At 50.5% G+C, this 14,009-nt stretch overlaps 1 protein-coding gene across 1 annotated transcript; it reads left to right on the top strand.

The window, feature by feature from the left end:
• The first annotated feature begins 1,417 nt into the window (after positions 1 to 1,417).
• Positions 1,418 to 13,266, top strand: GSDMA (gasdermin A). Its single transcript, XM_025859450.2, has 11 exons — positions 1,418 to 1,453; positions 2,099 to 2,317; positions 2,490 to 2,670; positions 6,199 to 6,364; positions 7,205 to 7,301; positions 7,812 to 7,859; positions 8,266 to 8,289; positions 9,913 to 10,067; positions 10,531 to 10,645; positions 11,742 to 11,815; positions 12,340 to 13,266. The coding sequence occupies exons 2-11, from the start codon at positions 2,104 to 2,106 to the stop codon at positions 12,580 to 12,582; spliced, it is 1,317 nt and encodes a 438-aa protein (XP_025715235.1). The 5' UTR covers positions 1,418 to 1,453; positions 2,099 to 2,103; the 3' UTR covers positions 12,583 to 13,266.
• The last annotated feature ends 743 nt before the right edge of the window (positions 13,267 to 14,009 follow it).

Raw genomic sequence — 14,009 nt, forward strand, 5'->3', positions numbered from 1 at the left:
AGCAGAAAGATGGAGGACAACTTTTCAGCTGCTCTGCTTTCTGCTGGAATCTGTGGACACACAGGATTTCTTATTCCCTTATCACACCCACAAGGCCTCGTCATGAATCCTAGATGCTTCCTAATGACCGTGATGATGACAGAACAGAAATGCCTTCCCTCATCACCCGTCCACGTGCGCACGCACACACACACACCCCTCCCACGGCCTCTCTGCTGCCCCTCTCCCAAAGGTGCCTTCCTTCCTCTCCTCTTAGCCCATCAAGCCAACCTTCGGTGGCCACCTGTCTCTGGTCTGGCTCCCTCCACCCACGCTGGCACCTGCCTGGCAGCTCCCCGCCCCCTCAGCCCTCAGGAGGCCAGGGCCCACGGCCTGGGGCAGGGCACGCGTTGAACAGGTTGATGCTGTTCTCCTGGAAGTAGAGCAGGAGAGGGGTGGGGTCACCGGGGCAGGCGGGGTCCCTGGAAGCCTACATCCTTGCCTCCAGAGAGGCATAAACCTGTAGCCTGTCCTGGTGAGGGACAGTAGCTCTCTCAACCTACAGACTGAGCCCTGGGCCCTTATCGCAGATCCGGCTGCTAGACAGGACCCAGAACTGCTCTCTGGTAAGAGCTTGATGACAGCAGGGGAGGTGGGGGTGTTCTGGGGATGAACAAGAACATGGGTGGGAAGAGATGGGCCTAGGAGTCCCCTTGAGCCCAGGGGAGTAGGTATCTTCATAGGCCTTGAGGGGAAGAGCCAGATGTGATCCTGTGAGCAAGTCTCTGTTAAGGAAGAGACAGAAGTCACCTGATCCCTTCCCGCGGGCATCGGACTGGCCCCTGGAGGTTGTCCTGTCCCATCCTGGCCCACTTGGGAATTAGAGGTGAAAAAGGCACCTTGGAGCCCATGTGATTGGCAGGTGGCCCATGCACCTGTGTGTGTGCCTCCCACTTCCCTGACTCTGTGAGGTGCCCACGGGGGACCCTCCAGGCTAGCGGGTGCGTCCTCCCCCCTCCCCCATGGCTGTGCCTGCTGGCCAGCCAGCCAAAGCACCTGGACTTGAACCTCAAAGGCAGGGACCTGAGACTATGAAGTTCAGGCTCTTGCAGACCCCACATTCTCCAGGGCCCTCTCACCCCAGTATATGTCTGGCAGGGCCACGTTCATTCATTCATTTTTTTCATTCATTCTGTCCACGCACATTTGTCAGGCTCTGGGCCTGCACCAGGCACTGTGCTCGGTGCCAACGCTGCAGAGATGGCTAAGACTCATTTCCTGCCCTCTGGGAGGCCACAGTCGAGTAGGCGAGAGTCAGGTGAACAGATCATAACAACATGAACAACATGAGGCTGCAGGTGTTTCAGAAGGGCACGCACAAAGTGCTCTGGGGACACAGGATAGATTCACTAGCTGCCTGACAGGGAGTGAGAAAGGAGTCACAAAAGAGGTGACCCAAATTGAGTCTTAAAGGGTAAATAGGGATTCTTTAGATTGGGAGGGAGTGTACTACAAGCCAAGGCAAAGATCGAAAGGCCTGGGTGTATTGGGTGGCACCTGGAGGGAAGTGGGTCTGTTCAGAGCCAGGAGCCAGGAAGTGGGCACAAGGGAAGTACAAGGTACAGGGAAGTGACCCCCACCCAAAGAAGGGGCAACTAGGGCAGGTGAACCGCGTCTGCCTCCTCAGGCCCTTGGCACCAGTGGGGGCTGCCTGCCTCCCTGGCCTCCCCGGTCCTGGCTGCGAGCGTTCTCTGGGGAAGACAAGGTGGGCAGAACTGTATGAGAGGAGCTTTACTTCCCTCACTCACGAAATGCTCCAGCCAGGCCCCAAGTCCATGAGGAACCTGAAGGAGGGGTGAGCCAAGAGCCCTTGACAGGGAAGGTCTGGCTTCTCTAACCAGCTGCGTGACTTCAGGCAAGTCGCCTCAGCTCTTGGGGCTGTGTGTCCTCATCAGAAAGTGGAGGCTCCTTTGGTTGTTTTCGGACCCGATACTCCGAGAGTTCAGGCGTTTTTAAAGGGACGCCCTCCCCCAGAGCCAGGTGATCTCTCTCTGCCAGGGCCCTTACCATGTCCTGGTTGCCCAACTTGTCACTATCCTGTCTCCCTCCACCCCCACAGAGAAAATGACCATCTTTGAAAATGTCACCCGGGCCCTGGCCAGACAGCTAAACCCTAGAGGGGACCTGACACCCCTTGACAGCCTCATAGACTTCAAGCGCTTCCATCCTTTCTGCCTGGTGCTGCGGAAGAGGAAGAGCACACTCTTCTGGGGTGCCCGCTATGTCCGCACTGACTACACCCTCCTGGATGTGCTTGAAGTTGGCAGTTCACCTTCAGGTCAGTTCCGGCGCTCTCGAAGGATGGGGCCCAGGCCCTGGCTTACAAGGAGGAACCCAAAGCTCCCTCTGCCCCGATGTGGCTTGGTGTCACTTAGCCCAAAGTTCTCCCAGGAGGGAGGGGAAGAGGGAGGCCTCTCAGCCTGGCCCCTTTCATCTTCTCTCTTCTGCAGATCCAACAGACTCTGGGAACTTTAGCTTTAAGAATATGCTGGATGCCCGAGTGGAGGGAGAGGTGGATGTGCCAAAGACAGTCAAGGTCACGGGGACTGCCGGGCTGTCCAGGAGCAGTACCCTGGAGGTCCAGACACTCAGTGTGGCCCCTAAGGCTCTGGAGACCTTGCACCAGGAAAGGTGAGAGTGGTAGGGCTGGGGGGCTGCCAGGATGGGGTTGCTGGTGCTTGGAAAGGGTGCTTTGGGCCCTAAGTTAAAAGGCAGGGCCCTCACACTGACCTTCACCTATAGGGTCATCACAGGAGAGCTCTTAAAGCTGACCATTCTGGGGGCGCCTGAGTGGCTTAGCCGGTTAAGCATCTGCCTTCGGCTCAGGTCATGATCCCAGGGTCCTGGGATCGAGCTCTGCATGAAGCTCCCTGCTTAGCTCAGAGTCTGTTTCTTCCTCTCCCTCTGCTGCTCCCCCTGCTTGTGCTTGCTTGCTCTCTCCCTCTCTGTCAAATAGATAAATAAAATCTTAAAAAAAAAAAAGATGACCATTCTGGCCCATGGGTACATCTGGGCCATCCCCTAACCACTCCCTCCCCCCATCCTTCCACTACTCCCAGTACCACCCCCCTGCTCTCTCTCTCTCTCTCTCTCTCTCTCTCTCTCTCTCTCACACACACACACACACACACACAAGGATGAGTATGTTCACATTAACTCTCCGTGTGACCTTGGAAAAGTCACTTTTCCTCTCAGGACCTCAGTTTTCTTTCCTGAACAATGATGGGGTTCCATGAAAATCTCTAGGGTTCCTTCCTAAACTATGAATGTATAAAAGGGAAAGGGTCTTATCTGTTCCCTACTGAAGCTTAGCCACAGCTAAGCTCCCATAAATCAAGCCATCTGCCTGGTCCCATATATACACACCAGGCAGCCCTTGGGAATGCTGCCCCCGCAGCACAAGGGGTGTGGCAGATGCCATGTCGATGCTGGGCAGCTCAGATGTTGGGCTTGCCAGGGGAACTGACTTTTAAGTAGTTAAGTAGTGGTTGAAAGAAGTGAGGCAGGAAGGAAGAGCTAAGGTGCTTGGAAAGTCACCCTGTAAACATTCATACAGCCTCAAAGGAGTGCAAAACACCCCACTAGGTGCCGGGGTGCATTGGAACATCTTTGTCCAAGAACCTCGCAATCAGGAGTTGTAAAAAAAAAAAAAATCTGTGCAACAGTAACTATAATCCAAGGTGAGAGGTAGTGCCTAGGAGGACTTTGCCTGAGTTTTGTGGCAGGCTAGAGGGACTTCTGGCTGGGGAAATGAAGTGGAACTTCACGGAGGAGGCAGCCCATGATCCAGGTCTTGAAAGACGAGTAGAAATCGAACATGAAGGTCTGGGAGATGGACATTACAAAGACACGTGGGTGAGAAACCTCAAAACCTCTAGGGAGCATGAAGAGCTGGTTTGGCAGGAGCAGAAAAGGTAGGAGTGGAGCAAGTCAGAAGCAGAGGCTAAGGCCCAGATCATGGAGGACCCAGGTGCCTGGTCAAGGATGTGGAACTGTTCCGTAGGCTTCAGGGGGCCCCCAAGGATGCCTTGATGTGTGTCGTGATTCATCTGTCCAGATGGAGGAAGTATGGCAGCCAGAGGATGAGAGGCAGGGGTTGGAAGCAGGCAGACAGGCAAGACACCATTCCACTGTCCGTCAGAGATGCAAAATGAGGACCGGAGCTGGGAAGAGCGGTCAGAATAAAGAGGGAGGAGCTGGCAGGGCTGGAGCACCTCTGGGGCGCCAGAATGGCCTGGACTTGGCAGCTGATTGCAGGTTGAGGGAGAAGGTTTTGTCAGGGATGACGCTGATGGAGATCCAACGTATAGCATGATGACTACAGTTAATAATTCTATACTGTCCACTGGAGATTTGTTAGGAGAGTAGATCACCGCACATACACAAAATGGTACCTACGTGAGGAGCTAGATAGGTTCATTAGCTTCACTGTAGTAATCATTTCTCTGTGTGGAGGTATATTTAAACATGTTGTGGGCGTCTGGCTGGCTCAGTTGGAAGAGCATGCAACTCTTGATCTTGGGGTTGTGAGTTCAAGCCCCGAGTTGGGTATAGAGATTACTTAAAAAACAAACAAACAAACAAAACTTTTTTAAAAATGTTGTATGCCTTGAATAAATACAACTTTTTAAAAAATAAATAATTAAATATATGAGAATGTTAAAAAATTAACTCTGAGATTTGACCCAAGTGATGACATTAACAGAAACAAGAAGACAGACTTTAGAAGAAGTATTTGGAGAGAAAGACTGTGGGCTCCTTTTGGACATTTTGAGTTTGCGGGTCCAGTGAGACAGCTGAGTGACCACAGTTAACAACGCTGCTTTGCATATATTGTACATCTAAAACTAACATGATGTTATATGTCAATTTTATCTCATTTTACTTTATTAAGATTTTATTTATTTATTTATTTATTGAGACCGAGTGGGGGGAGGGGCAGAGGGAGAGGAAGAGAAAGAGAATCCCAAACAGACACCCCACCCCCAACACTGAGCCTGGAGCCCCACGTGGGGCCCAATCCCACAACCTCAAGATCACGACGTGAGCGGAAACCAAGAGCCAGACGCTCAACTGACTGAGCCACCCAGGCGCCCCAGTTATATCTCATTTTAAAAGAAAAATTTTAAGGCAGTTGGAAACGAGGGCCCAGCGCTCAGGAGAGAAGTCAAGGTGAATATCCCTGTGGGGTGGTCGGCCATATAAAGATGGAAAACTATCGGAATGGGATTGCAGGGAAGGGATGTTCTAGAAATCCAGACAGCAGAGAACTGCGAACAGAATCTCAGAGAACGTGAAATTTGAAGGAACCGAAGAAACTAGCACAGGAGACGCAGAATCAGAAGGCTGAGAGCTGGGAGCCGAAGCGGGGTGGCACGGTGGCACCAGAAGCCAGGAGAAGACCGCGTCGCAGGGAGGCTTTGGGCGGCAGGGTCAGTGTTGTGCAGAGTGAGGGAAGGTCTGTGAATCTGGTGGGTGCGAGGTCACCGGGATTTCAGTCGAGGAGTGGAAATGGAAGTCAAATGATGAAGAATTTAGGAGTGGACAGTGAGGAAGTAAAGATGGTGTGTATGGGCGCGTCTTTTGAGAGACTGGCCAGTGAAGGGAGGGAAAGAAACAGATTGGTAATCTGAGGGAGTGGCAAGATCCAAGGACGGGTTTCTGGATGGCAGCAAGTGGGGAGGAAGGACTGGTGTTAATAGCAAGAGAGAGGGTAAGGGATGGGAACAAAGGGCCCCAGGAGAGAGGAACAGGACTAAGAACAGGGAGGAGGAAAGAGAGGGGAAGGCACCCCGAGGCAGAGGGAAAAGGGGGAAAGAGCAACCAGGGGGCGGGGCGGGGGGAGGCTGTTCGGGCCAGGAGCCGGCCGTTCTGGGCCAGGAGCCGTGCCAGATGATTTCCTAGTTTTCCTCTCAGCACCCCTGGAGGGAGGTGTCATTATCCTCATTTTATAGATGAGGCTCCCCGGACTCGGAGTGGCTGCCTTGCCCGTAAGCGGGACATCTGGGCTTCAGCCTCGGTCTCTTACTCCAGAGTCCTCACCCCTTTCCCTAACGCCACCGTGCCTAGCTCCTGCGAATGCCCGAGGAGAAGAGAAGGGCATGATGGCCCAGGCGGGGAGAGGTTCTGACCCATCCCTTCACGTGTCTCCTGCCCCAGGAAGCTGTCCACCGAGCACCCGTTCCTGAAGGAGATGCGAGACCGAGGGGAGAACCTGTATGTGGTCATGGAGGTGGTGGAGACCGTGCAGGAGGTCACTCTGGAGAGAGCCGGCAAGGCGGAGGGCTGCTTCTCCCTCCCGTTCTTTGCCCCGTTGGGACTACAGGTTTGGTTCTCACACTCACACACACACACACACATGCACACACTCACATTTGGCCTCTCCTTAGAGGCCACATTAACACATTAACTTTGCCCAATCAGTGCCTACCCAGGATACTGAAAATGACCCACTCCTTCTTCCTGCTTTTCAAGATTCAGGCCCCTGTCGGCCAGACACAAGTCCTCTCTCTGGTCAAGGGTGCCCTGTGTGGGCAGATGCCTGTGCCAGATGCCACAGGGAGCTATCAGGGAAGGGGAAACTCTTAGTCGTGGGTCATCCCTCATGGTGTTCCCAGTGCACAGGAGAGAGACATCCCTGCTCTCAGAAAAAGTTCTCAGTCTCATGGAGGAGACACACAGGTTAAAGCCCCGAGAATACAGGTTCTGAAGATTCGATGTAAATAAGTAGTGCTCTACATACCGAAACCTAGTTTGTATAAATATTCAAGGAGTGAGTTGGAACTGAGAGTAGGGTTAGTCATGGAAGACTTCCTGGAGGAGATGAGCATGGGCCAGATGGTGAAGAGGAAGAAGGAATGGGGCCTGTGGAAACTCTCAGGTGGGTCGGAGATGCCCAGGCAGGTGATGGAGTGGGTCCGCCCAGTTCCTTCATGTGTCTGAACCAGGAAGAGAGATACACACCATTAGAGGGATGATGCAGAAGGGTTTTGAAGTGCATTCCATGAAGTCCAGACTGGGTGGAAAGGCAGTCAGGAACGCGAATGAAGGGTTTCCAATTTCTTATCTCCCCAGAGGTGCTCGGGCCTGCCCCTCCACATGCCCCTCCCTCACCCCTTGTCTCAGAATCTCGGCCGGTTCATGAATCTTCATTGTCTGATCCTAGGGATCCATAAACCACAAGGAGGCCGTAACCATCCCCAAGGGCTGCATCCTGGCCTTTCGAGTGAGACAACTGATGGTCCAAGGCAAAGCAGAATGGGGTGAGCAGACACTGGCATGTTCTCCCCTCAAGACAAGAATTACCCGCATTAGCACTAAGGCATCCTGGTCCCCTCTGGCGGCAAGCCAGGGAAGGAGTGCTGGAGTGTATGGTATTGTGGCCCAGGGACAGAACAGCGGGGGCTACTCTGGAGAGGGAGTGAAGGAACCTCCTGGGTTCTGAGCACCTCCTGCATGCTGGGCACTGCGTTAGCTGGAGGAAAAGGGCACGGAGATGAACAAGCACAGCTCTGCTCTCGAGAAGTCTGGGGCCAATGGAGGAAACAGACCCAGATATCAGCACTAGGATGCAAGGCAGGAAATAGTGTTGTCCTAGGATTTACAGAGGAAGAAGAGAGTTCTTTCAGCAACAGAGGTGGAGCAGGGGATTCGGTGGGGCCTTTGGGGACAGGGACCTAGCCCTTAGCGGAGCCCATGGACTTGAGAATAGAGAAGGAAGGTGGGCAGCTGTTTAAGGGTCCTCCTGCTCTTGCCTCTCTTGCACCTTACAGATATTCCACATATCTACAATGATAACATGCAAACCTTCCCTCCTGGAGGTAAGTGAAATCGCTTCCCCTATCTTTCGCCCAACGCTGACATCATCTGCTAAAATCCTGCACCCTCTAATAACATATAATCCCTCAAGGAGCCCCTCGTTTTGTCTCCCAAGTCCCTTTATAAAAATATCTGTCCTCGACTTCGGGAAAGGCAGACAGAAGCACATAAATACTGCCCTAGAGAGACAGAGAAACAGAAAGAGACCGAAGTCAGAAGCAGAAGCAGAAATAAGACTGAGAGATATTGCGTGTTCCCAAATTGGAGGGGGGGCGGGGGGAGGGGATGAGCTAACATAATCTCCATGTTTTTATAATAATCACTGATAAAGCTGCCTTGACTTCCGCTCTAGATAAAAAGGCACAAATAGGTTTTATGCTGACATATGTACATTGTTTCTGTTTTCAGAAAAGCCAGAGGAGAAGTTCACCGGTAAGTGTTTCCTCTCATTTCTTTTTTTTTTAAGATTTATTTATTTATTTATTTTAGAGAGAGAGAGAGAGCACAAGCAGGAGGGGCAGGGAGAGGGAGAGAGACTCTCAAGCAGACTCCAAGCTGAGCGCAGAGCCCTACGTGGGGCTCCATCCCACGACCCTGAGATCATGACCTGAGCCAAAACCAGGAGTTGGATGCTTAACCGATTGTACCACCCAGGCGCCCGTTTCTGCTCATTTCACTGCAACTTTTTTGATGGAGGATTTTATCTATCTATTTATTTATTTATTTTAAAGATTTTATTTATTCACCTGAGAGAGAGAGTGAGCAGGAGCAGGGGGGAGGGGCAGAGGGAGAGGGAGAAGCAGGCTTCCCGCTGAGCAGGGAGCCTCATACGGGTCTCAATCCCGAGACCCTGAGATCATGACCTGAGCCGAAACCAAGAGTTGGACGCTGAAACCAAGAGTTGGACGCTTAACCGACTGAGCCACCCAGGGGCCCCTTGACACAGAATTTTAAAACTCTAATCTTTTTCTTCTCTTCCCTGAAAGACTGACGGGGAACATGACAGAGCAGGTCTCAGCAAACAACTGTCCCCAAAACATGGCAGAGATTCCAATAGCTTAGGAAAAAGTGGTGGCAGGGGGGATGTCTTTGGACAGAATACCCAGGTAGTCTGATGCCTCGACCTCTGACCTCGAGGGCGTCCTTAGCTGTAACCTGTCCCACGCACACCTGCTGCTCGGCCACCCAGCATCCGGGACGGATGAGTCACTAAATCACAGTGATGCCAACGCAATCAATCCAGGAGCTCCTTTTCACATTGCATTAGCTTCTCTCCTGCCCCATTCCTGCCTCCCATGAATGGAGCAAGTGTAGCCTTAAGATAGCTGAAATATCCCAGGAGACAGGATATATTTCCTAACCCCCATTACTGTTTCATCCCCTGGGCATGGCTACCATATTGGAGGAATACATTCTTGTCTCTTCTCCCCCTCCCCTTACCCTGGCATCTGATGCTGGTAAGGAATTTTCTGAGTTTCTCCCAAGACTTTGGCATGGAGGCAATGGGGTGGAGCGAGGGAAAGACAAGTGCTGGGTCCCAGGACTGGGCAACTGGAGCCACTTCTAAGAGCTTCCAGAAGCTACTCCCCTGGACATATTCTTAGGATGCCAGGCCCTTAGAGGGTCAGGCCAAGATAACCCTGATCCACCCACATCCTTGGATAAAGACCCTCCCATCCTAGCCTTCACTCAGTCACCAAAGTCATTCTTCTTTGTCGAATAACTCCTAAGAAGGGGAAATAGACTTTCCTTCTCAACTTTAAGCTGGAGGCTTAGAGAAAGGGAAGTCAATTATCTACTGTCACGGGATGGGGCTTGGGAGCCTGGGGAGAATCAACTGCCTGCTTAGATGATAATGTGGGTCCTGCTCCACCTCCTTGCCCAGGCCATCCCCCACGAGTCAGGACTCGTGGAAACTTCATAATCATGTTCCCTGATCAAGAAGAAAGGGAGGCCAGGCTCAGGCTGGGTGCAGAGCACAGGGATAGAAAGGGGCTGAATGGGAAGGCTGCCGGATGGAGGGTGCTTGGCTTACCATGTTCACTGTCTCAATAGAGGAGGAACATGAGGACTTCAAGACACTAAAAGAAGAAGTTCAAAGAGAGATCCAAGAAGTGAAGAAGCTAAGCCGGGTAGGGCAAAGCTCCCTGCTCACCTCCCTCAGCAAACTTCTTGGGAGGAAAAAGGAGCTACAGGACCTGGAGCTCACGGTGAGGCCCCAGAGGAAGGTGGCTGCTGGATGTGTGGGTGGGTGTTGCAATTGGCAGGGGATCTGACAGGATAGAAGGTGGTCAGCGGCCAGGAGAATTGATGGTGGGTGTCTTCCTCGAGGCTGGCCAGGTGCCCCCCAGCCTGCCCAACTACCACTGCTCTGGAAAAGGGCACACAGGGCAGATTCCCTCAAAGCACATGCTCCCTGCGGACAGACAGAGGGTAGGCAGCAGGCCAGCAGGGCCCTTTCTTGGAAAGGGGACTGGAACCTTTCCTTCCCAGCGTTCAAGGCTCAGGGACCAAGAAATCCAGGAGTCTGGTACTTTTCAGGACTTGACACCTTGAAAAAGAAACAAGGAAAAGAGAGATAGTTAGCACATCTCAAGAGACTGTGATGTGCCAGGCACTGTGCTGGGCCCCTTACCCGTGTTATCTTAAATAGTTGCCCACCTTTCCCCGCAGCTTGAAGGGGCTCTAGACAAAGGACATGAAGTGACGCTAGAGGCACTCCCAAAAGATGTCTTGGTATCAAAGGAGGCTATGGGTGGCATCCTGTATTTCCTCGGAGCCCTAACACGTAAGTAGAGAATAAAGTCTTCATTTATATACCTTTTTGGTGATAGGAATGAATCACTGGATGAATTCCCAGATATATGAATAAATGAATGAATGCATGCATGCATGCATGCATGCCAGGCAAATTATACCACAGTTAAAGTAGTTTATATCTACATTTAAATAAATTGGTTATAGGATCACCTGGCTGGCTCTTGGTAGAGCATGCAACTCTTGATCTTGGGGTTGTGAGTTCGAGCCCCACATTGGGAAGAGAGACTGCCTTAATAAAATAAAATAATAAAAATTTAAAAAATTGTTTACCTTCCCAAGGATTCATCTGGATAATCTGAGAAGGTGGCCTAGTCTTGCTAATAGAGGTTGGGAAATAACCCTAGCTTTACCAGCCACATATTTAAAATTTCTACATATGGCTAAACTCATCACTTCTTAAAAAAAGATTATCTTATTTATTTATTTGAGAGAGAAAGAGAGCAGAGTGAGAGAGAACAGGAGTGGAGGGAGGGCAGAGGGAGAGGGAGAAGCAGGCTCCCAGCTGAGCAGGGAGCCCAATGTGGGGCTTGATCCCAGGACCCTGGGATCATGACCTGAGCTGAAGGCAGACACTTAACTGACTGAGCCACCCAGGCGTCCCTAAGCTCATCACTTTTATATAGAAATTTGTTAGCTTTAATTTCAGAGAGTAACATCTTCTCATCTTGCCCTGAACTCTCTTCTTCCCTCTCCATGAAACATTGCCCCACTTAGAAAAACTCTCTAGTCCTTCAGGAGTAAGCTGAGATGTCTGTCCCCTTAAAAAGCCTGCCCTCAAATGCCAAGTCCAAAGTAGACCCCTCAGCTATCGCTCCCTTAACACCCTGTACTGTCCCTGCACATGGCTTAGTCTTCTCCGCTGGCCTGCAAGTTCCCTGAGTGAAGGGGTATGATTTTTACCTGACACCCCCAGCAAAGGTGCACAGCATAGAGCAGCATTCAACCTTGGATAAATGTGTGGATTAATTAATGCTGAAATTCTGGAAGTGTACCTCTTTGGAGTCTGGAGTCCCCCTTTGCACCAGCACCATATGTTCATTTCTCTGGGTTTTTTTTTCCTCCAGAGCTAAGTGAAGCCCAACAGAAGCTGCTGATAAAATCAGTGGAGAAAAAGATACTACCCTTGCAGCTAAAGCTGGTGAGAGAAAACAGCAGGTGCTGGGGAGAGCTTGGGAGGGAGTCAGCTGGAACCAGTGCAAAGATACAGACTTAGCCTAACGACAGACTGTCCTGGAGAGCCTCTGTCTGTCCTGGAGAGCGTCTGTCATAGGGCAGGGGCTCATGCCCACAGCTCATTTGTCTCCATGTCCTCCCTTGTTTGCTATTTCGCAACTGGAAGTAAAAGAGTGAATTTCTGGGCAGTTGTCTGGGTTTTTCAGCTTGAAAAGACAGAAAACCCGGGCTTTGCTTCTTCACAGCCAAGTGATGTGAGCAAATCTCTTCATGTCTCTAAGTCTGTCTCAATTCACTCCTCTGTAAAATAGGGCTTAAAAAGGGGGGGGGGGCTGCCCACAGTACAGGGTGGTTATAAGGCCCACATGGATTTGTAATGGAAGGAGTTATAGTAAGAGACAGGTAGCCCTCTTCATGGTTTTTATGAGTTAGGAGAAAGGAGGACAGGTTTCCAGTTCTTTCTTTTCATGTTATTTTGGTTCCTTGCAGGTGGAGAGCACAATGGAACAGAGTTTCCTACAGGATAAAGAGGGTGTTTTCCCCCTGCAGCCCGACCTGCTCTCCTCCCTTGGGGAAGAGGAATTGACCCTCACAGAGGCCCTAGTGGGGCTGAGTGGCCTCGAAGTGCAGAGATCGGGCCCCCAGTACACGTGGGACCCAGACACCCTCCCCCGCCTCTGTGCCCTTTATGCTGGCCTCTCCCTCCTGCAGCTGCTGACCAAGGCCTCCTAACTGGCCTTTTCCACCTGCTTCCTGCCTCCTAATGCCTTCCTGACCTCACTGTGCTGTGTTCTTAACACCCAAGGGTATTTTAGAGCCCCCAGACTGAAGATGATGGAAACCCTAGCTGATCACCCAAGATAAGTGATTTCCACTTGTCCAGCTCTACCTCTTCCCCTACCCCTTCAGCTCCACAACCCATCTGCTGATGCTTAAATTCTTTAAAAGTGGAAAAGTTCACATTTTTAAAACTATGAATCATTTCAGCAAAACCAAAAATAATTAATTTCCTATCCCAATTCCTCCTGCTTATGCTTCCACAAATCAAGTTTTACTGGAATTAATGGAAAATATGGTTCCACTTTGGATGAAATGTCTTTTGGTGTTTTTCTTAACTTCTGCCAGGAAAAAAAATAGACATTATCATACTACATACAGATCATGTGTACATGAGTTCTATTATACTGTCCACAGGTCAGCTGGAAAATGCCCAGAGAACTATGAGGGTGTAGAATGTAGAATCTAAATTCTAAAGTGAGGGGCGCCTGGGTGGCTCAGTCGTTAAGCGTCTGCCTTTGGCTCTGGTCATGGTCCCAGGGTCCTGGGATCGAGCCCCGCATCGGGCTCCCTGCTCCGCGGGAAGCCTGCTTCTCCCTCTCCCACTCCCCCTGCTTGTGTTCCCTCTCTCGCTGTCTCTCTCTGTCAAATAAATAAATAAAATCTTTTTAAAAAATAAATAAATAAATAAATTCTAAAGTGAGAAGATCATCAAAGAAGCTTGTCTTCAAAGAGGAGGGTTTAGGATCCTCTGGACTCAGGTTAAGGGACCAGGACAGCCTTATTTGTGGTACAAACCCAAAACAAGAGTAAGAAAACTTTCAAGTATATCAAAAAGAAAATGCAGGTAAGCCTTTTTAAAAAAATAGTACCCAAGAATAAGACTGACCCATAACTTTAAAAAAGAAATTGTTATATTATCTTATTTCACCTTTCCCTCTTCTGACCTCAATTCAGGGTAGTTGTAGGAAGTAATGTGAGCTTGCCATATGGACCTGCAAATATGGATATTGCAATCTTTTAAAACTAGTGGGTTCATACCATCCTCCTCTGCCTAAAGCTGGGTTTTAACATCTTTCGCCAATTTCTTTTAAAGTAGTTTTATGGGTGGAATAATTTCTCCAAGGTTTTTGGCCCCAGGAATCAGACTCGCCCCTTTCCTAGGCACCACCTCCCCTGGCTAGTTCCCTCACTAAACAGGAATTCATGATCAACTGCCAAAAGCTTTCTGTTAAGCCATCCTGCCCCATTCTGGGGCATCTTCCAATGCCTCACTACATTGCTCAAAGACATCCTGAGTAATTATCTGCTGACCTGGTTGTTTTTCTCTTGTGATGTACACTTAATAAAGAGGTGAGCTAACACCCTAACTATCCAGAAGG

Source organism: Callorhinus ursinus, unplaced genomic scaffold, assembly GCF_003265705.2.
Source record: "Callorhinus ursinus isolate GAN/ISIS: 27379988/994484 unplaced genomic scaffold, GSC_fseal_2.0 scaffold52, whole genome shotgun sequence".
Lineage (NCBI taxonomy): Eukaryota > Metazoa > Chordata > Mammalia > Carnivora > Otariidae > Callorhinus > Callorhinus ursinus.

Bases quoted from the DNA above. Each gene is read 5' to 3' on its own strand.
- GSDMA (XM_025859450.2), top strand. From the start codon at position 2,104: ATGACCATCTTTGAAAATGTCACCCGGGCCCTGGCCAGACAGCTAAAC. The intron at 2,671-6,198 runs GTGAGAGTGGTA...CTCCTGCCCCAG, and splicing joins GAGACCTTGCACCAGGAAAG to GAAGCTGTCCACCGAGCACC. The intron at 7,302-7,811 runs GTGAGCAGACAC...TGCACCTTACAG, and splicing joins CCAAGGCAAAGCAGAATGGG to ATATTCCACATATCTACAAT.